Raw genomic sequence first — 14448 nt, 5'->3', positions numbered from 1 at the left:
GATTAGATTTAATAGTTGCCAATACCTCAGAGATAGTTCTTCACCTTGAAAATGGAGACTGGAGGAAGAAAAAAGATGGATAATTCTGGGAGATAGACGTTCCGCATTGAAATTAAGTGGAAGAAGAGAAGTCTGAAATGCCTTTGAAGAAAAGTCTGAAATGTCTTTTCCACTCCAATTTTATCTCTTTTTTTTTTCTTTGAACGAGACATTTAAGTTACGATGCCTCATATTTCTGTTCCAAATTTGGGCCAGGCTAGCAGAGTTCCTTGCTGTATCTTGACTGATTGTGGACTTGTATTTGAATAAGAAAATTTCCAATAACAACCCTGGTGGGGTGGTGGCTGGTTCAATGCATTCTACCTACAGGTAATGTTTGTAAATGTGGACAAAACCGAGCATGTCAACAATAAATTGAAGAAAGTGCATAAGGTTTGAATACGGAATAAGCTGTTTCCAGGCTTCTGGTCGAAGGCAAGTTGGCCTGACTGCGTCTTCCAGTGGGAACTATTTTGCCATTGCGTTCCTGCCAAAAAGGATTTAGCCACGTGACAACTAGAAGCTCTAAGAACAAAACACATCCTGCACCCCGATCCATAAAAACGAGCGGTCATGATTGACGGTGCACACAGCCATATGATGCACATGTTATAAGATATAATTTTTCTAAATTTAAAAGAAATTATTGGTACTATCGATGTACTATCGATGCACCGTAGAGAAATTTCTCCAAATTTAGATGGTCACCGCAACATCATTAGATATGCATGGCTCACACATACATATAGTAAGCCATCTAGTAAGGGCTAGGATATAATCTTTCTGGTGAAAGAAGGATTCATGACATACAGTAAGCCATCTAGTAAGGACTAGGGTACAATCTTTCTCATGAAAGAAGGATTCATGTTCCTTCACACGAATCCACCGTGTGGATTACCGGCCCACTGGTCCCAAACACTCCAAATTTAAACATTTATCTGCACAAATCTCAAAACGAATAGTAGGTGAAACAATAATAGATTCAAGGTGAATCCTTTTTTCGCGCGAAAGATACAACTCCATCCCATCCAATAACGTATGGCAGCTGGTGGAAGCCACATCATCTAGTCAACGAGGCGTTTTAGTTTCTGTTAAGAACATAATTTCATGGCCTATAGAGTGGGCATGGTGGTTCCAAAATGGTGGACAGATCTCGACCCACCCAACTGTGTCCAAAAGATTGCACATAAACCATCAAACAATTGGCTGTTTTTTGATCTTGAAAGTAACCTAGCATTCATGTGCCAATCATATCTCATCAACTCCACCACATAGGGTCATCCTCAATGGACACATGAGAAAGACAAACAATACTGACAACTTTGTTTATTTGAAGATTTATTAACAATACTGGAAATTTTGTCTACTTGAAGATTTATTAACAGGAAATACAGAATCTAACAACCTCCTAGACTATGCTATCACATCGCAAGCTATAAATTTCCAAACAGCATAATGTAGTCCTAATCAACGAAGCTAGCTGATTTCCAAATGGCAATATACACACATTACAAACCTGCTGCTTTGAACTTAAAGGAAGTGGAAGGCCACAGAGTTCAAGCACGATCTCACCTGACTGAGAAGCACGAAGATTGCACCCATGCATTGAGATTAGCAGATAAACTTAATTGCAATCAAATTTACATATAACTATTTAATGGAGCAACAAGATAACCATGAAACAAAGCTTATCAATGGTGACTGATATGAGACAGGTAACATTGTTCTAGAATTGTCAAGACTTGCCTCAAATCAGCCAATAATTTAATGAATAGACGAAATAAACCTTGTGCAGCACCTACAAATGCAAAAGGAAAAAAAAGGTACTAGTGCCACTGATAAAAAGAATGTCATATCAAATTGGCAGCGACTTCCTAAAGCATTAACTTTTAGATCCATACATTTGTCACCAAAGTTTATTCACTATACAAACATTACATTAAATAAAGATACCTGTGATGCATTTTTGAACAGCTCATGCAAGGGCATCTCCAGAATTTGGAAGTGATACTGCACCACTTGTTAGTTGTAGCTGACATGTATGATGGGCTCCGATAAAGGAAAGTCTACATGACAAAATTTCTCTTAGCCTAAAGGCATTCATCTCCAAGACAAGAAATATATGCGATTGCTGTTGCATGAACGCGCAAATTCTCCATCATCAGGATTAGGAAATGGAACTTCATGATACTGTTCTGCCATAGCATATGGATGCAATATAGAGATTTTTTGCCCATTTTTCCTGAGAGAAAATAGATTTATCATAACAAAGTCAACAGACTTTATAGTTAGACATCAAAGAAACAAGATTAAAATGAACCTACCTTCACATGTTGACTAGGAAATGCAGAGGTTCTAAGAGTCTCTTGTGTTTCATCTGCAGGCCTCCGTCTGGGCACACTCAGAACAAGAGCCACCTGGTCCCATGTTCCAGCAGCGGATGTAATTCGGTAACCACCATCCCACCTCCGATGAATACCTTCACTGGGGTATAAGAAATCAAGCTCAACGACCTGTTGAACAAGGATAAGAAAACCATAAGCTAACATCAAAATACAGCTCGATGCAGTAACTCCCATTCCCAATACAAATACATAGCAGGGAGAAAAATGACCTGATCTGAAAAACCAGCATTTCGAGACATGACAACCGCCCATCTGCTACCTGCAGTGGCCATGGAAGTGACAAAGAATCCCTCCATCCATTTTTTGTTTATCCACTTAAATGGAAATGAATCGCTAACTTTGTAGGACTGTTGTGCATATTGTGTACCTGGACAAGAAACCATCAGAACATGAGGTATGAGCACAATTGCTTAACATTTGCTAACTTCAAAATAATAAGACTTTTAAGGAAAATACCTTTAGACATCACAACCAAAGAACTTCCGTTATTCGCTCCTGCTAGTGCACTGATATAATAATTTTTTTCCCATTGCTCCATTATCCATTCCTTTACACAACCACCACACATAACAATATTATAAATTAGCAGGAAAATACATGCCCGCATGTTCATGCTGTGAATGACGTCATCTCAGACTTAAATAAGATGTAGAATGAAATGCTGATAAACAAAGAAATATCACACTAGGAAGAATGCCCGGGCACTTACTTTGTGCAGAAAACATGGTGAGAGTTCATAAACCTGAGCAGTATAGCCAGTGCCAGCATCCATAATTAGGGCCCACAGATTTGTGCAAGAAGCAACTGAGCTGATGAATAATCCATCTTCATTTCCTTTCTCAATATGTTGTCCAAGTCTTGCTTCTGCAACATTGTAGTGATACCTGCAACAGTAAAGAGAACTGAGTTGTTCTTCATTTGTTCAATCTTTACCGAGCATAATGCATTGTTAAGGCATCAACCTTTGCTTCATAGGACGCCTGGCATTGTAGACACTGATCCATTGAGTTGCAGGCATCCCCATTCGGACTTTCTTCTTCGGTTGCTCTTCATCCTCATCTTCCATCATCAGCCGGCCTCTTTTTTGACCAACCTGGTATATAAGCTTCACGGAATATAACTAAAGGTTAGATGGGTAACAGAATGAGTTAGAACTAGAAAGTCGCTCTTGATGGAAAAGAGTAGGGAAGAACATTAATATACCTTCTGAGCACCATCTGTGTTGATTGGCCTAATATCTGGATTTGGACCTACTATGCCATCAAAAAAGGAGATGCACTTTGCATAATTAGGTTCTTCATCAAACTTTAAGTTGACAACATAGTCAACGAATTGTCTAAATGGTTGTGGGCAAAAGCAACACAAAGACTCTGGAGAGGTAGCCATCTTTTTCTTGCAAACGAGAAAGCCCTTATTCTCGCCCTACAAAAAGTGGGGAAATAAAACACCTAAGATGACAAATGGGAAAGCGTCATGGCATTTCAATATTGTTTCAAACAGCTAAACCTGGTATCCCTGCCAAGGTAGACGGCCACGGAGGAGAAAAATGAGAGTGTAAGCAAGGGATTCTAAATCATCTCTCCTGCTTCCAGTTCTTCCCAAGTGAGCATGCACACTAGCATAGCGCACCGTTCCTCTGCAATATCAACATAAAGGCCTAAGAGATGAGGCCATGTTCCGCAGGCTAAAAACAAATGGCACTACAAAGCATGATTCTTCATCTAATTGAAGATCGCCACTATACAAACTTCAACAATTAATCTTATTATATTACCTGAAAACATCTGGTCTTTGGTCATACTCAACATGATGCCCTGTAGCAGTGTCCTTCCATCTAGCAGCTGAAATCAATTTACAGTTGAAAAACTAGACATTAAGTGATATTTAATCCCCCATATAGAAAATCCCCATATCTAAAATAATCTGACAGATGGCAATGTTGTATAATGCCAACAAGTTACCTAATCCAAGATCAACAAGAAAAAGTTTCTTCTCTTCAGGAGTTCCAGGAGGGCCAAGTAAAAAATTCTCAGGCTTCACATCTCCATGCACATAACTGACAAAAATAGTGAATCATAATTACATATCAATACCATAAAGAAAAAGATAAAGAAGACAAGAAAATTCCACAAAAATACAGAAATAATTAGAACTCATCAGAACTCATAAACCAAAGGTAAAAAAGACCCACCCTCTGGAGTGCATCTTCTCCAGTATTGAGATTGCTTCAATAGCAATACATGCAACCATTTCAATGGACATTCTGCACGACTCAGAAACAAAGGACAGACCAGTCAAGTTGCAAGGGAAGATGAAAAAGTCAAGTGCAATGACTAATAGGAATCTTAATACTCACGTGTGAGAATTATTATTCCAAACATCCCATAGACTTGGACCCAGCATATCCATAACCTGTATAAATTATGGTATCATATTACTTAAGCATATCAAAACGTGTTTTAAAAAAATCATATTCAAGCATATAACTGAATATGGTAAATTTTGTTGAAAAGACTTCTCATTACCATGACATAATAGTCACCTTGGCGGCCTTTGTAATGGACTCGTGGCACACCATGAATGCCACCAAGAATGCTGCGCACATGCAAGCCCACGAGGGCAATGAAGGAGAATTACATCAACAACTTAAGATTTCCAGAGTTCCAAATCTATTGAAAACAACACAAAATAGCAACAAATAATAAAATATATATTTTTTTTAAAAAAAGCCACTTACTTGTAGACCTGCCACTCATAAGGGGGACCATAATTACATCCTTTGCTGCTCCGATGCTCAAATTTCAAGGCCACCTAATACATGTACACACAGTGAACTAGAAGCAATTAGGTTCCAAATGCAAAATAACCACAAAGAAAAATACACATACCTCTACAGCATGAGGACCAGTAGTCAAATCATTTGCCTTGGTAGCAGAAATACGGCGACCAACATATACTTGTCCAAATCCTCCTTTACCGAGCTTCCTTTCAATTCTATATATTGGTGAATTGCCAAACTGGACCTATGGAGAGAGGGGAAAAACAGGTGCACGAGCAAAGCTAATGTTTCAGAAAGCATAAGACAACAAAAGCCAGGAAAACAATTATGATGTCCACAACTGAATGCTCTTAAAGTTTTTACATACCATTCAAGTGATATTGTTTCATTTATGAGAACCAACATTTAGTTAATGGACGAAAGGGACAACTTAAGTAATCATAAAAGGTTAATCCTAAGTCCTTTTAAATGCTATTCTTTTAAATCCTTGCATTATGGTATGCTTGACACCATGGAAATCCACCACTACTATATAGAAATGCTATGGGTGATCAGCCACTTTAATGAGTTGAGACATTTCTTGCTACTTCTCAAATATGTTGTATTCTTATATGGTACCAAAGTGCTCCATGGGCCATATAGGAGAGGTCCAAATAACAATAATCCAAGGTCAGCGGAATCGGTACCAGAACCTATGCTAGTTGGGCAGTGGTACAGTACCGTGTCGTGCTGACTTGTGGTGTACCAACAAAGGGGGGCTGGAGAGGGAAAGGGAGAGGGAGAAGGAAAGAGAGGAAGAGGAAGGAAGGGAGGGAGGGAGGGAGGGAGGGAGAGGGAGAGGGCTCTCGGCCTCTCTCTCCCTCCCTTCCTCCCTCCCTCTCTCCCTCTCTCTATCTCTATCTCTTTCCATCTCCCCCTCCCCCTTCCTCTCCGGTGTGTCAAACTGTGGGCGAAACCATGCCGATTCGCCCTCTATACAGCTCAATATGCCCTGAAACGAGTAGTTCGCGGTGATACAGCGAACCATGCAATAATCCATACAAAGTCCATTCCGTCAATGGATATGAAGAGTATATCCTTTCTCTCATGCCCATGTCATTGCAAGACAAGAACTTGCACTAAACTGGCAACCTAGTGAGTCAACCACAGACAACTACTTGCAAGTCAGTGAATTTTCCACAAAACCTAAAGGCCTTCAAAGCACTCGAATCAGACTGTATGGCTGAACTACAAAATCAAGATCTTCCTCCTTTATTTTTCCCTGTCAAATGGTGATTATGATTTTCATGTAATTCTGACCCACTAGCCGCCTTCCACTACCAAATCCATAAACCCATAGGTTTGTTTAAACTCCACCTCTTTTTTCCACAAAGTAAATATGTTCCTTTTTGGTTTGAATCAAGGTGCAAGAACCATATTTTTGCACTAATGCATTACCTGAGCACTGATTGATTTATGTTTGAGTTCGCCCTCCCGTTCTCCTGATTGATTCCGGGTACTGTGCTTCCCTGTGTTGTGCTCATTATTACTCAAAATGCTCCTTTTGTGAAGAGAGTGCACATGCACATACACTTGTTGATTTTTTTCTCTCAGGTTTGCTATTATTAGTTTCTTATTAACCAAATGAATTTACTAAAGTAGCAGTTTTATTGTAATTATCATAAACCAAATGCCCCATCATTTCAGGTAGGCATCTTTCTCATCTGCTGATGCTTGGAAGCCACATTTGAGTCTGCATACCCTCATAAGAACTGACACACTTTTCTGCTCTCTCTCTCTCTCTCTCTCTCTCTCTCTCTCTCTCTCTCTCTCTCTCTCTCTCTCACGTCAGTCCTAATTAATCAATACTAATCTTAGCCCTCTTTTTTGATATAACTGAACTCTAGAAAAGATTCCACTCTTGTCACCCTCCCTCTCTATCATATAACCTAATTAATCAGGGTAGATCTTAATTCTCTTAATTGAAAATTTTGAAGTGTAAAAATACTTTTAGGCACTTTAATACAACATAATATGGCAAACCATTATACTACAAATTTGGTGTGTCTCACATCTGCTAGAATTGTAGGTACTTCGCACTTTTTTGGGTGTCTTATCAAAAAGCACCTTATCGCATTTGATGACACTTGAGTTTGCAACCATATTACCACTAACAGTACTAGTTTTAAAGTGTAGAGTTTTCTACGGAGATGTAACACCTATTTTTATTTAATGTTAATCTGGCATAAATGTAAGGCCTATTGAAAAAGGGATCTTAACTAGTCATCAGCATATCTTAAGATACTTATTTTTTTTATAGATTGAATTTGATGCAGGACCATTTAAGGGTGGCCTGCGAAGGCAATAGGTGCACCTCAGGAAGGGACTAAACAAGGATTTAAGTGAAGAAATCACCTTGTTGTCATATTACAGAAAACAGGGCAGAAGAGGTGATTTAACTAATCTTAAAAACCATAAAGGTCAACAAAATTATGTTTTAGGCTTTTAGAAGAGATATGGATCTCAAGAGTAAGTTTCTAAACATAATATGTTAATTAGTGATTGTTTGTAATAATCTCATAACAGAAATTTAGCTAGCAGAAGTCAATTTATGCAGAAAATAAGAGCAAAACTGAGGTTTGGAAGAGTGGGAGGATAGATAATATTAGTAAAGATCAGAAAAAATAAAGGTAGATGCGAGTGATCAAGGAGGGGAAGAGAAAGAGAATAGAAAGGGCTGAACATGGCCAACTGAAACCTTTCATTCATTGAAATAGTTCATGCAGTATACTTCTAATGGCCAGCTATAGGGCCCTTTGATAGCTCTTACATGACTAGATTCACAAGTAACCTGGAACTCTTGGAAAGCAATTATTCAGTCTCTAGCCAAAATCTTTCCTAAAATGCACAGTTCCTATGATATTAAGACCATAAAGTCCAAGAAAATTACGGTTTATGCTTTGAGAGGATATATGGATCCTAAGAATCAGTTTCTAAATGTAATATCTCAATTGGTGATTGTCTGTAATAATCGTACAACAGAAAATTTAGCTAGCACAAGTTAACTTCCGCAGAAAATGTGAGGAAAAGTGAGGTTTAGAAGAATGGAAGGATAGATTATGTTAGTAAAAATTTGAAAAAATAGAAGTAGATAAGGGTAATCAAGGAGGAGGGGAAGAGAGAGAGGATATAAAGGGCTGAACATGGCCAATAGAAACCATTCATTCATTCCAATAGTACACATGCATACCCCTGATGACCAACCATAGGGCCTACCTAGCTTTTTACACAACTTGATTTACAAGTAAACTAGAACTCTTGAAAAATAATATCCAATCTTTACATGGACAACCAAGATCTTCCCTAAATTGCAGAATTCAGAATTGCACATTATCCTATATAGAGGTTGACACCTAAAATCCAACCCAATATGTACCAAAAGTAGGACTACTGTTGCACACTAATCCTAGTTAAAACAAGACCCTAGAACCTACTTTAGAATTACCTAAATAAAAGCTTTACAATAAAATTCAGTGTTTCAAAATGCAATGCACGTGATCGCCTCTGTGGATGCCATTTAGCCACATATGCGGATGCAATTACTTGACTGCGCCACATTTCCTATATGAACCAAAAATGTGGTCCACAGCATTGTGCAGGCACATAACAGCCTACTATCATGTGAGCTCTTAAAGATGGAGCAGGTATAAGCTAACAGTTAGGTTGAATGTTGATTTTTACAAAGCTGCATATCAGGGTATGTCGTACCGGCCCGTTTGGGAAGCATCAGATGCATGCAACCCTACCCTTGGAAAGGCTATTTTTATGTTTCAAACCGAATAAAATAGCAAGCCATATGGTATGAATCACAGACCTACCCTTCTTCTATCTACTGCGGACTGTGAAGGAGCCAGGCTTTCAATCAAAGATGGGTCACAATTTCATTCTAAGTCCAAGGCATGACTTCAGATAACTGGCCTAGCAAAGTTGACATAGAAAATTTTCAGTGGAGCGGTGAAATGCGTAGAGATCGAAAAGAACACCAACGGCGAAAGCACTCTGCTGGGCCGACACTGACACTGACACTGACACTGAGAGATGAAAGCTAGGGAAGTAAATGGGATTATATACCCCAGTAGTCCTAGCCGTAAACGATGGATACTAGGCGCTGTGTGTATCGACCCGTGCAGTGTTGTGGCTAATGCGTTAAGTATCCCGCCTGAGGAGTACGTTCACAAGAATGAAACTCAAAGGAATTGACAGGGGCCCACAAGACTTTTATATCATAGTGGAGCAACCTTACCATTGCACCAAACCCCACCCTCTCTAAATATAGTTGTTAATAATACTAACATGTTAGTTGTATAGTAACTATTACTATTTGGTCATTAGTATTAGGTACTAATTTGTTATCACTAATATTGCTATTATTTATCCAAAAAAATGATTACCGTTTCTTTTATTATATTTAATATATTTTATTTATTTATTATTTTTTTAAATAAGGGGAGAGGATGCCTGCCTGAACTATAGCTACCCAAATCCTAATTCTTTGGGATGCACCATTCAAGAAATAAAACTAAAACCTTTGGTCGCTAAGCAAACAAGCGTGCCCACTAGGACAAGCCCCAATATACATTTGCAACCAAATACCTACATACACAGTATGGTCCCTTGCTCACCCACATATCGTAACCGCCTTTTAAAACACCAATAAAGTTTAAAATGTTCTTTTCCGCCATCATTATTGTATGCAACTGAAGCCATGTCTGGATTTTCGGAGGTTAAAGTTCCAAGAATTCAGCGACACCTAAATACTTGGAACACATGCCAAGTGTCTAGGTAGTATTGCCGCAGATCCACTTACTCCCCTTCTCACTTATCTGATCCCTCTTAATGTTCTCCTTATAAATCTCATTTCTATTTAACGATTACCTTATTTGCATGAATCTGCTTAATTTCTTTTCATAAGTCTCACCACTATTAAATGCTCACCTTGTCTACGCTTTTATAGTAAATCCAACTAGACATTGCATCAATGAAATTTTAATAAAAATATTATAATGATTACTTATATTTTGTTCGACTACATTTCATTTCTCCGCTTCTTTAGAAAAATTACAAGAATGGTGATTAAAAAAAGAGGGAAAAATACAAAAGAGTGACACATGAAAAGAAAATATATCAAGCTATAATATAGATATGCCAGCACATATAATGAGCAATTCAAAGATAGAACATAAATTGGCTTTGAAGACTCAAGTGTCCAAAAAAGGTAATATCATCTCTGTGGACTTATCAGACTATAGGCTATAACCAGTTAGAATTTCTTGTCAAATTCTGCATAAGTAAATATTCTAAGAAACTTATTCTAGACATGAATCATATAATCAAATGTTCTTCAGCCAAATAGAATGATCAAGGGCAGAAAATGAGCTGCATTTGTGAAAGAAGGAAACCTTAAATGGGGCATTTAGCAGAGCTTAAAATAGCATTAATAGAAGATTATAAGACAAGTAGTTTGAGTAATATCTGGACGTTCACCATGACAGAAGATATGGTTCTTGATGGACCTAAAACTCATAAATACTAAATGTTAAATGAGGCATTGTCGTCATGTTAACGGTATTCATTCGGTTAAAAATAGTTTGGTGTCTGATGGTTGTTTCATTTTTTTTTTTATATCTTCCTTGCAGGCAAAAAGTTAGAAGAACCAAAAGTAGGACTGTTGCACACTAATCCTAGTTAAAACAAGACCCTAGAACCTACTTTAGAATTACCTAAATAAAAGCTTTACAATAAAATTCAGTGTTTCAAAATGCAATGCGCCTATGTGGATGCCATTTAGCCGCCTATGCAGATGCAATTACTTGACTGCGCCACATTTCCTATATGAACCAAAAATGTGGTCCACAGTATTGTGCAGGCACATATCAGCCTACTCTCATGTGAGCTCTTAAAGATGGAGCAGGTTTAAGCTAAGGTTAGGCTGAATGTTGATTTCTACAAAGCCGCATATAGCTATTAATAAAAAGAACATCCTAGTACGCGAGGCTCTTGCCATGGCAAGGTTTGGGGAGCATCAGATGCACGCAACCCTACCCTTGGAGAGGTTGTTTTTATGTTTCAAACCGAATGAAATAGCAAGCCATATGGTATGAATCACAAACCTACCCTTCTTCTATCTGCTGCGGACTATGAAGGAGCCAGGCTTTCAACCAAAGATGGGTCACAATTTCATTCTAAGTCCAAGGCTTGACTTCAGATAACTAGCCTAGCAAAGCCAATAGAGAAAATTTTCGGTGGAGCGGTGAAATGCGTAGAGATCGGAAAGAACACCAATGGCGAAAGCACTCTGCTGGGCCGACACTGACACTGACACTGAGAGACGAAAGCTAGGGGAGTAAATGAGATTAGATACCCCAGTAGTCCTAACCGTAAACGATGGATACTAGGCGTTGTGTGTATCGACCCGTGCAGTGTTGTAGCTAACATACTAAGTATCCCACCTGAGGAGTACGTTCACAAAAATGAAACTTAAAGAAATTGACGGGGGCCCACAAGACTTTTATATCACAGTGGAGCAACCTTACCATTGCACCAAAGCCCACCCTCTCTAAATATAGCTATTAATAATACTAACATATTAGTTGTGTTGTAACTATTACTATTTGGTCATTAGTATTAGGTACTAAACACTAATTATTGGTTGTTATCACTAATATTGCTATTATTTATCCAAAAAAATGTTTACCCTTTCTTTTATTATATTTAATATATTTTATTTATTTATTATTTTTTTAGATAAGGGGAGAGGATGCCTGCCTGAACTATAGCCACCCAAATCCTAATTCTTTGGGATGCACCATTCAAGAAATAAAACTAAAACCTTTAGTCACTAAGCAAACAAGCGTGCCCACTAGGACAAGCCCCAATTTACATTTGCAACCGAATACTTACATACACAGTATGGTCCCTTGCTCACCCACATATCGTAACCGCCTTTTAAAACCCCAATAAAGTTTAAAATGTTCTTTTCCGCCATCATTATTGTATGCAACTGAAGCCATGTCTGGATTTTCGGAGGTTAAAGTTCCAAGAATTCAGCGACACCTAAATACTTGGAACACATGCCAAGTGTCTAGGTAGTATTGCCGCAGATCCACTTGCTCCCCTACTCACTTATCTGATCCCTCTTAATGTTCTCCTTATAAGTCTCATTTATATTTAATGATTACCTTATTTGCATGAATCTGGTTAATTTCTTTTCATAAGTCTCACCACTATTGAATGCTCACCTTGTCTACGCTCTTATAATAAATCCAACTAGACATTGCATCAATGAAATTTTAATAAAAATATTATAATGATTAACTATATTTTGTTCGACTGCATTTCATTTCTCCACTTCTTTAGAAAAATTACAAGAATGGTGATTAAAAAAGAGGGAGAAATAGAAAAGAGTGACACATGAAAAGAAAATATATCAAGCTATAATATAGATATGCCAGCACATATAATGAGCAATTCAAAGATAGAACATAAATTGGCTTTGAAGACTCAAGGGTCCAAAAAAGGTATATCATCTTTGTGGACTTATCAGACTATAGGCTATAACCAGTTAGAATTTCTTGTCAAATTCTGCATAAGTAAATATTCTAAGAAACTTATTCTAGACATGAATCTTATAATAAATGTTCTTCAGCCAAATAGAATGTGCATGAGCAGAAAATGAGCTGCATTTGTGAAAGAAGGAAACCTTAAATGGGGCATTTAGCAGAGTTTAAAATAGCATTAATAAAAGATTATAAGACAAGTAGTTTGAGTAATTTCTGGAGTTCACCATGACAGAAGATATGGTTCTTGATGGACCTTAAACTCATAAATACTAAATGTTAAATGAGGCATTGTCGTCATGTTAACGGTATTCGTTTGGTTAAAAATAGTTTGGTGTCTGATGGTTGTTTCATTTTTTTTAATATCTTCCCTCCAGGCAAAAAGTTAGAAGAACAAATTTGTTGATACCAAGAATCCGAAATCAAACAAGTGAAAGCCAGATTGAAGGGGGAAATTCCGTACAAAAGAGGAAAAACTCTGAAAAGAATGGCTGGGGGTGCCTAAACCAGTCATTCAGTCCCGGAGAAATGAACCACAAGATGAAACAAGATACAATTCTTTTTTTTTTCTTGGAAAGGACAGGTTAGCATTTTTAATGCGAACCAAACTTGCGAAATCCCCGCTGCAACATTTGTTGTACATCGATGAAAACATTGCTAAAAATCAAAAGGAATTCTTGTTCAAAGAAGAAATGGTTACCTTTTCTGGGATCGGCGCAGTGCTCCCCTCATCCTCCCCGCCAGGAAGCTTATCAGCGCTCCTCGCACCACAGTCAAACTCATCCATCCTCCTCTCCCCGATCTCCCCTCCGCCCTCAAGAAACCTGATCTCCTCCTTCCGCTCGGCCGACCTCGTCACCACGTTCTCATCGCCCCCCACCGCCTGCTGCCTGTTCCTCACCGCCCTCCTCCTCCTTCCGGCGACTGGCTTCTCTGCCCGGACTATCGGATTCGGCTGTGCCCGGCCCCGGCGCACTCCGCTGCGGAGCTCCGGCATCCTTCACCCATCCAATCCCATCCCCTCAAAACCCTAGACTCCCCTCCGGTTCCTCGAAACCCTAGCTCGATCGCTGCAAAGATAGAACCCCCTCCCCTCCCCCCCCCCCCCCCCCCCCCCCCCCCCCGCGAACGAGAGAGGAATCTCGGGATGACGTGGAGACCGAAGGCCGGAGATCAGGGGAAATGGGAAGGATTCCGATTGTAATGGTTACTTGATGGAGGAGAGATCGCGGCCTAGGGTTTAGGAGGGAGGAGAGGGAGATTTTTAGGGGAAGCGGGGAGGGAGAGGGCGCAAGGTTGGGGTCGAGGTCCTGGAGTCCATCGACAACGGAGAGGGAAGAAGGCGACGCGGATGACGAGTTGGGGAGATACGGTATTCTTGGTGGAGTGGCGGAGTACCTGAGCGCATACAATCATACACGTGGCAGCTCTCTGTAATTATACGATTATACTTGTATTGGTGGAGGCCAAACGACCGTTGATGGGCGTTGTGCGGGTTGTACCGGACATTGTGTTCCGGCTGTTGCCTGCTTTCGAAAACAGCGTGACACGATGACCCTTCCATTTGCGTAAGACAATACATCAGGAAACAGCGGTCACTATTTTTTATTTTTTATTATAATAAACCGTT

General features: G+C 39.1%; 1 protein-coding gene across 2 annotated transcripts; it reads right to left on the bottom strand.

Annotated features, from left to right (window-relative positions):
- Nucleotides 1-1644: 1644 nt before the first annotated feature.
- Nucleotides 1645-14183, bottom strand: LOC103710237 (casein kinase 1-like protein HD16). 2 transcript variants are annotated; one of them, XR_003386280.4, is made up of 17 exons: nucleotides 13519-14183; nucleotides 5333-5467; nucleotides 5182-5255; nucleotides 4970-5039; nucleotides 4801-4856; nucleotides 4636-4707; nucleotides 4406-4500; nucleotides 4219-4285; nucleotides 3951-4080; nucleotides 3648-3866; nucleotides 3407-3549; nucleotides 3154-3328; nucleotides 2901-2991; nucleotides 2654-2811; nucleotides 2364-2552; nucleotides 1993-2281; nucleotides 1645-1837 (listed from the first exon to the last, which is right to left on the bottom strand). XR_003386280.4 is itself a non-coding variant. In XM_088709498.2 (16 exons), the coding sequence occupies exons 1-16, from the start codon at nucleotides 13813-13815 to the stop codon at nucleotides 2222-2224; spliced, it is 2031 nt and encodes a 676-aa protein (XP_088565624.2). In that variant the 5' UTR covers nucleotides 13816-14183; the 3' UTR covers nucleotides 1645-2221. The 2 variants fall into 2 exon arrangements, 1 of the variants encoding a protein (XP_088565624.2); XM_088709498.2 differs by having other exon boundaries at nucleotides 1645-2281.
- Nucleotides 14184-14448: the final 265 nt, after the last annotated feature.

This window comes from Phoenix dactylifera, chromosome 12, assembly GCF_051530095.1.
Source record: "Phoenix dactylifera cultivar Ajwa chromosome 12, Ajwa_hap1_PhDact_Kaust_v1.1, whole genome shotgun sequence".
Taxonomy (NCBI): domain Eukaryota; kingdom Viridiplantae; phylum Streptophyta; class Magnoliopsida; order Arecales; family Arecaceae; genus Phoenix; species Phoenix dactylifera.
This window is presented reverse-complemented; position numbering and strand designations above follow the sequence as displayed.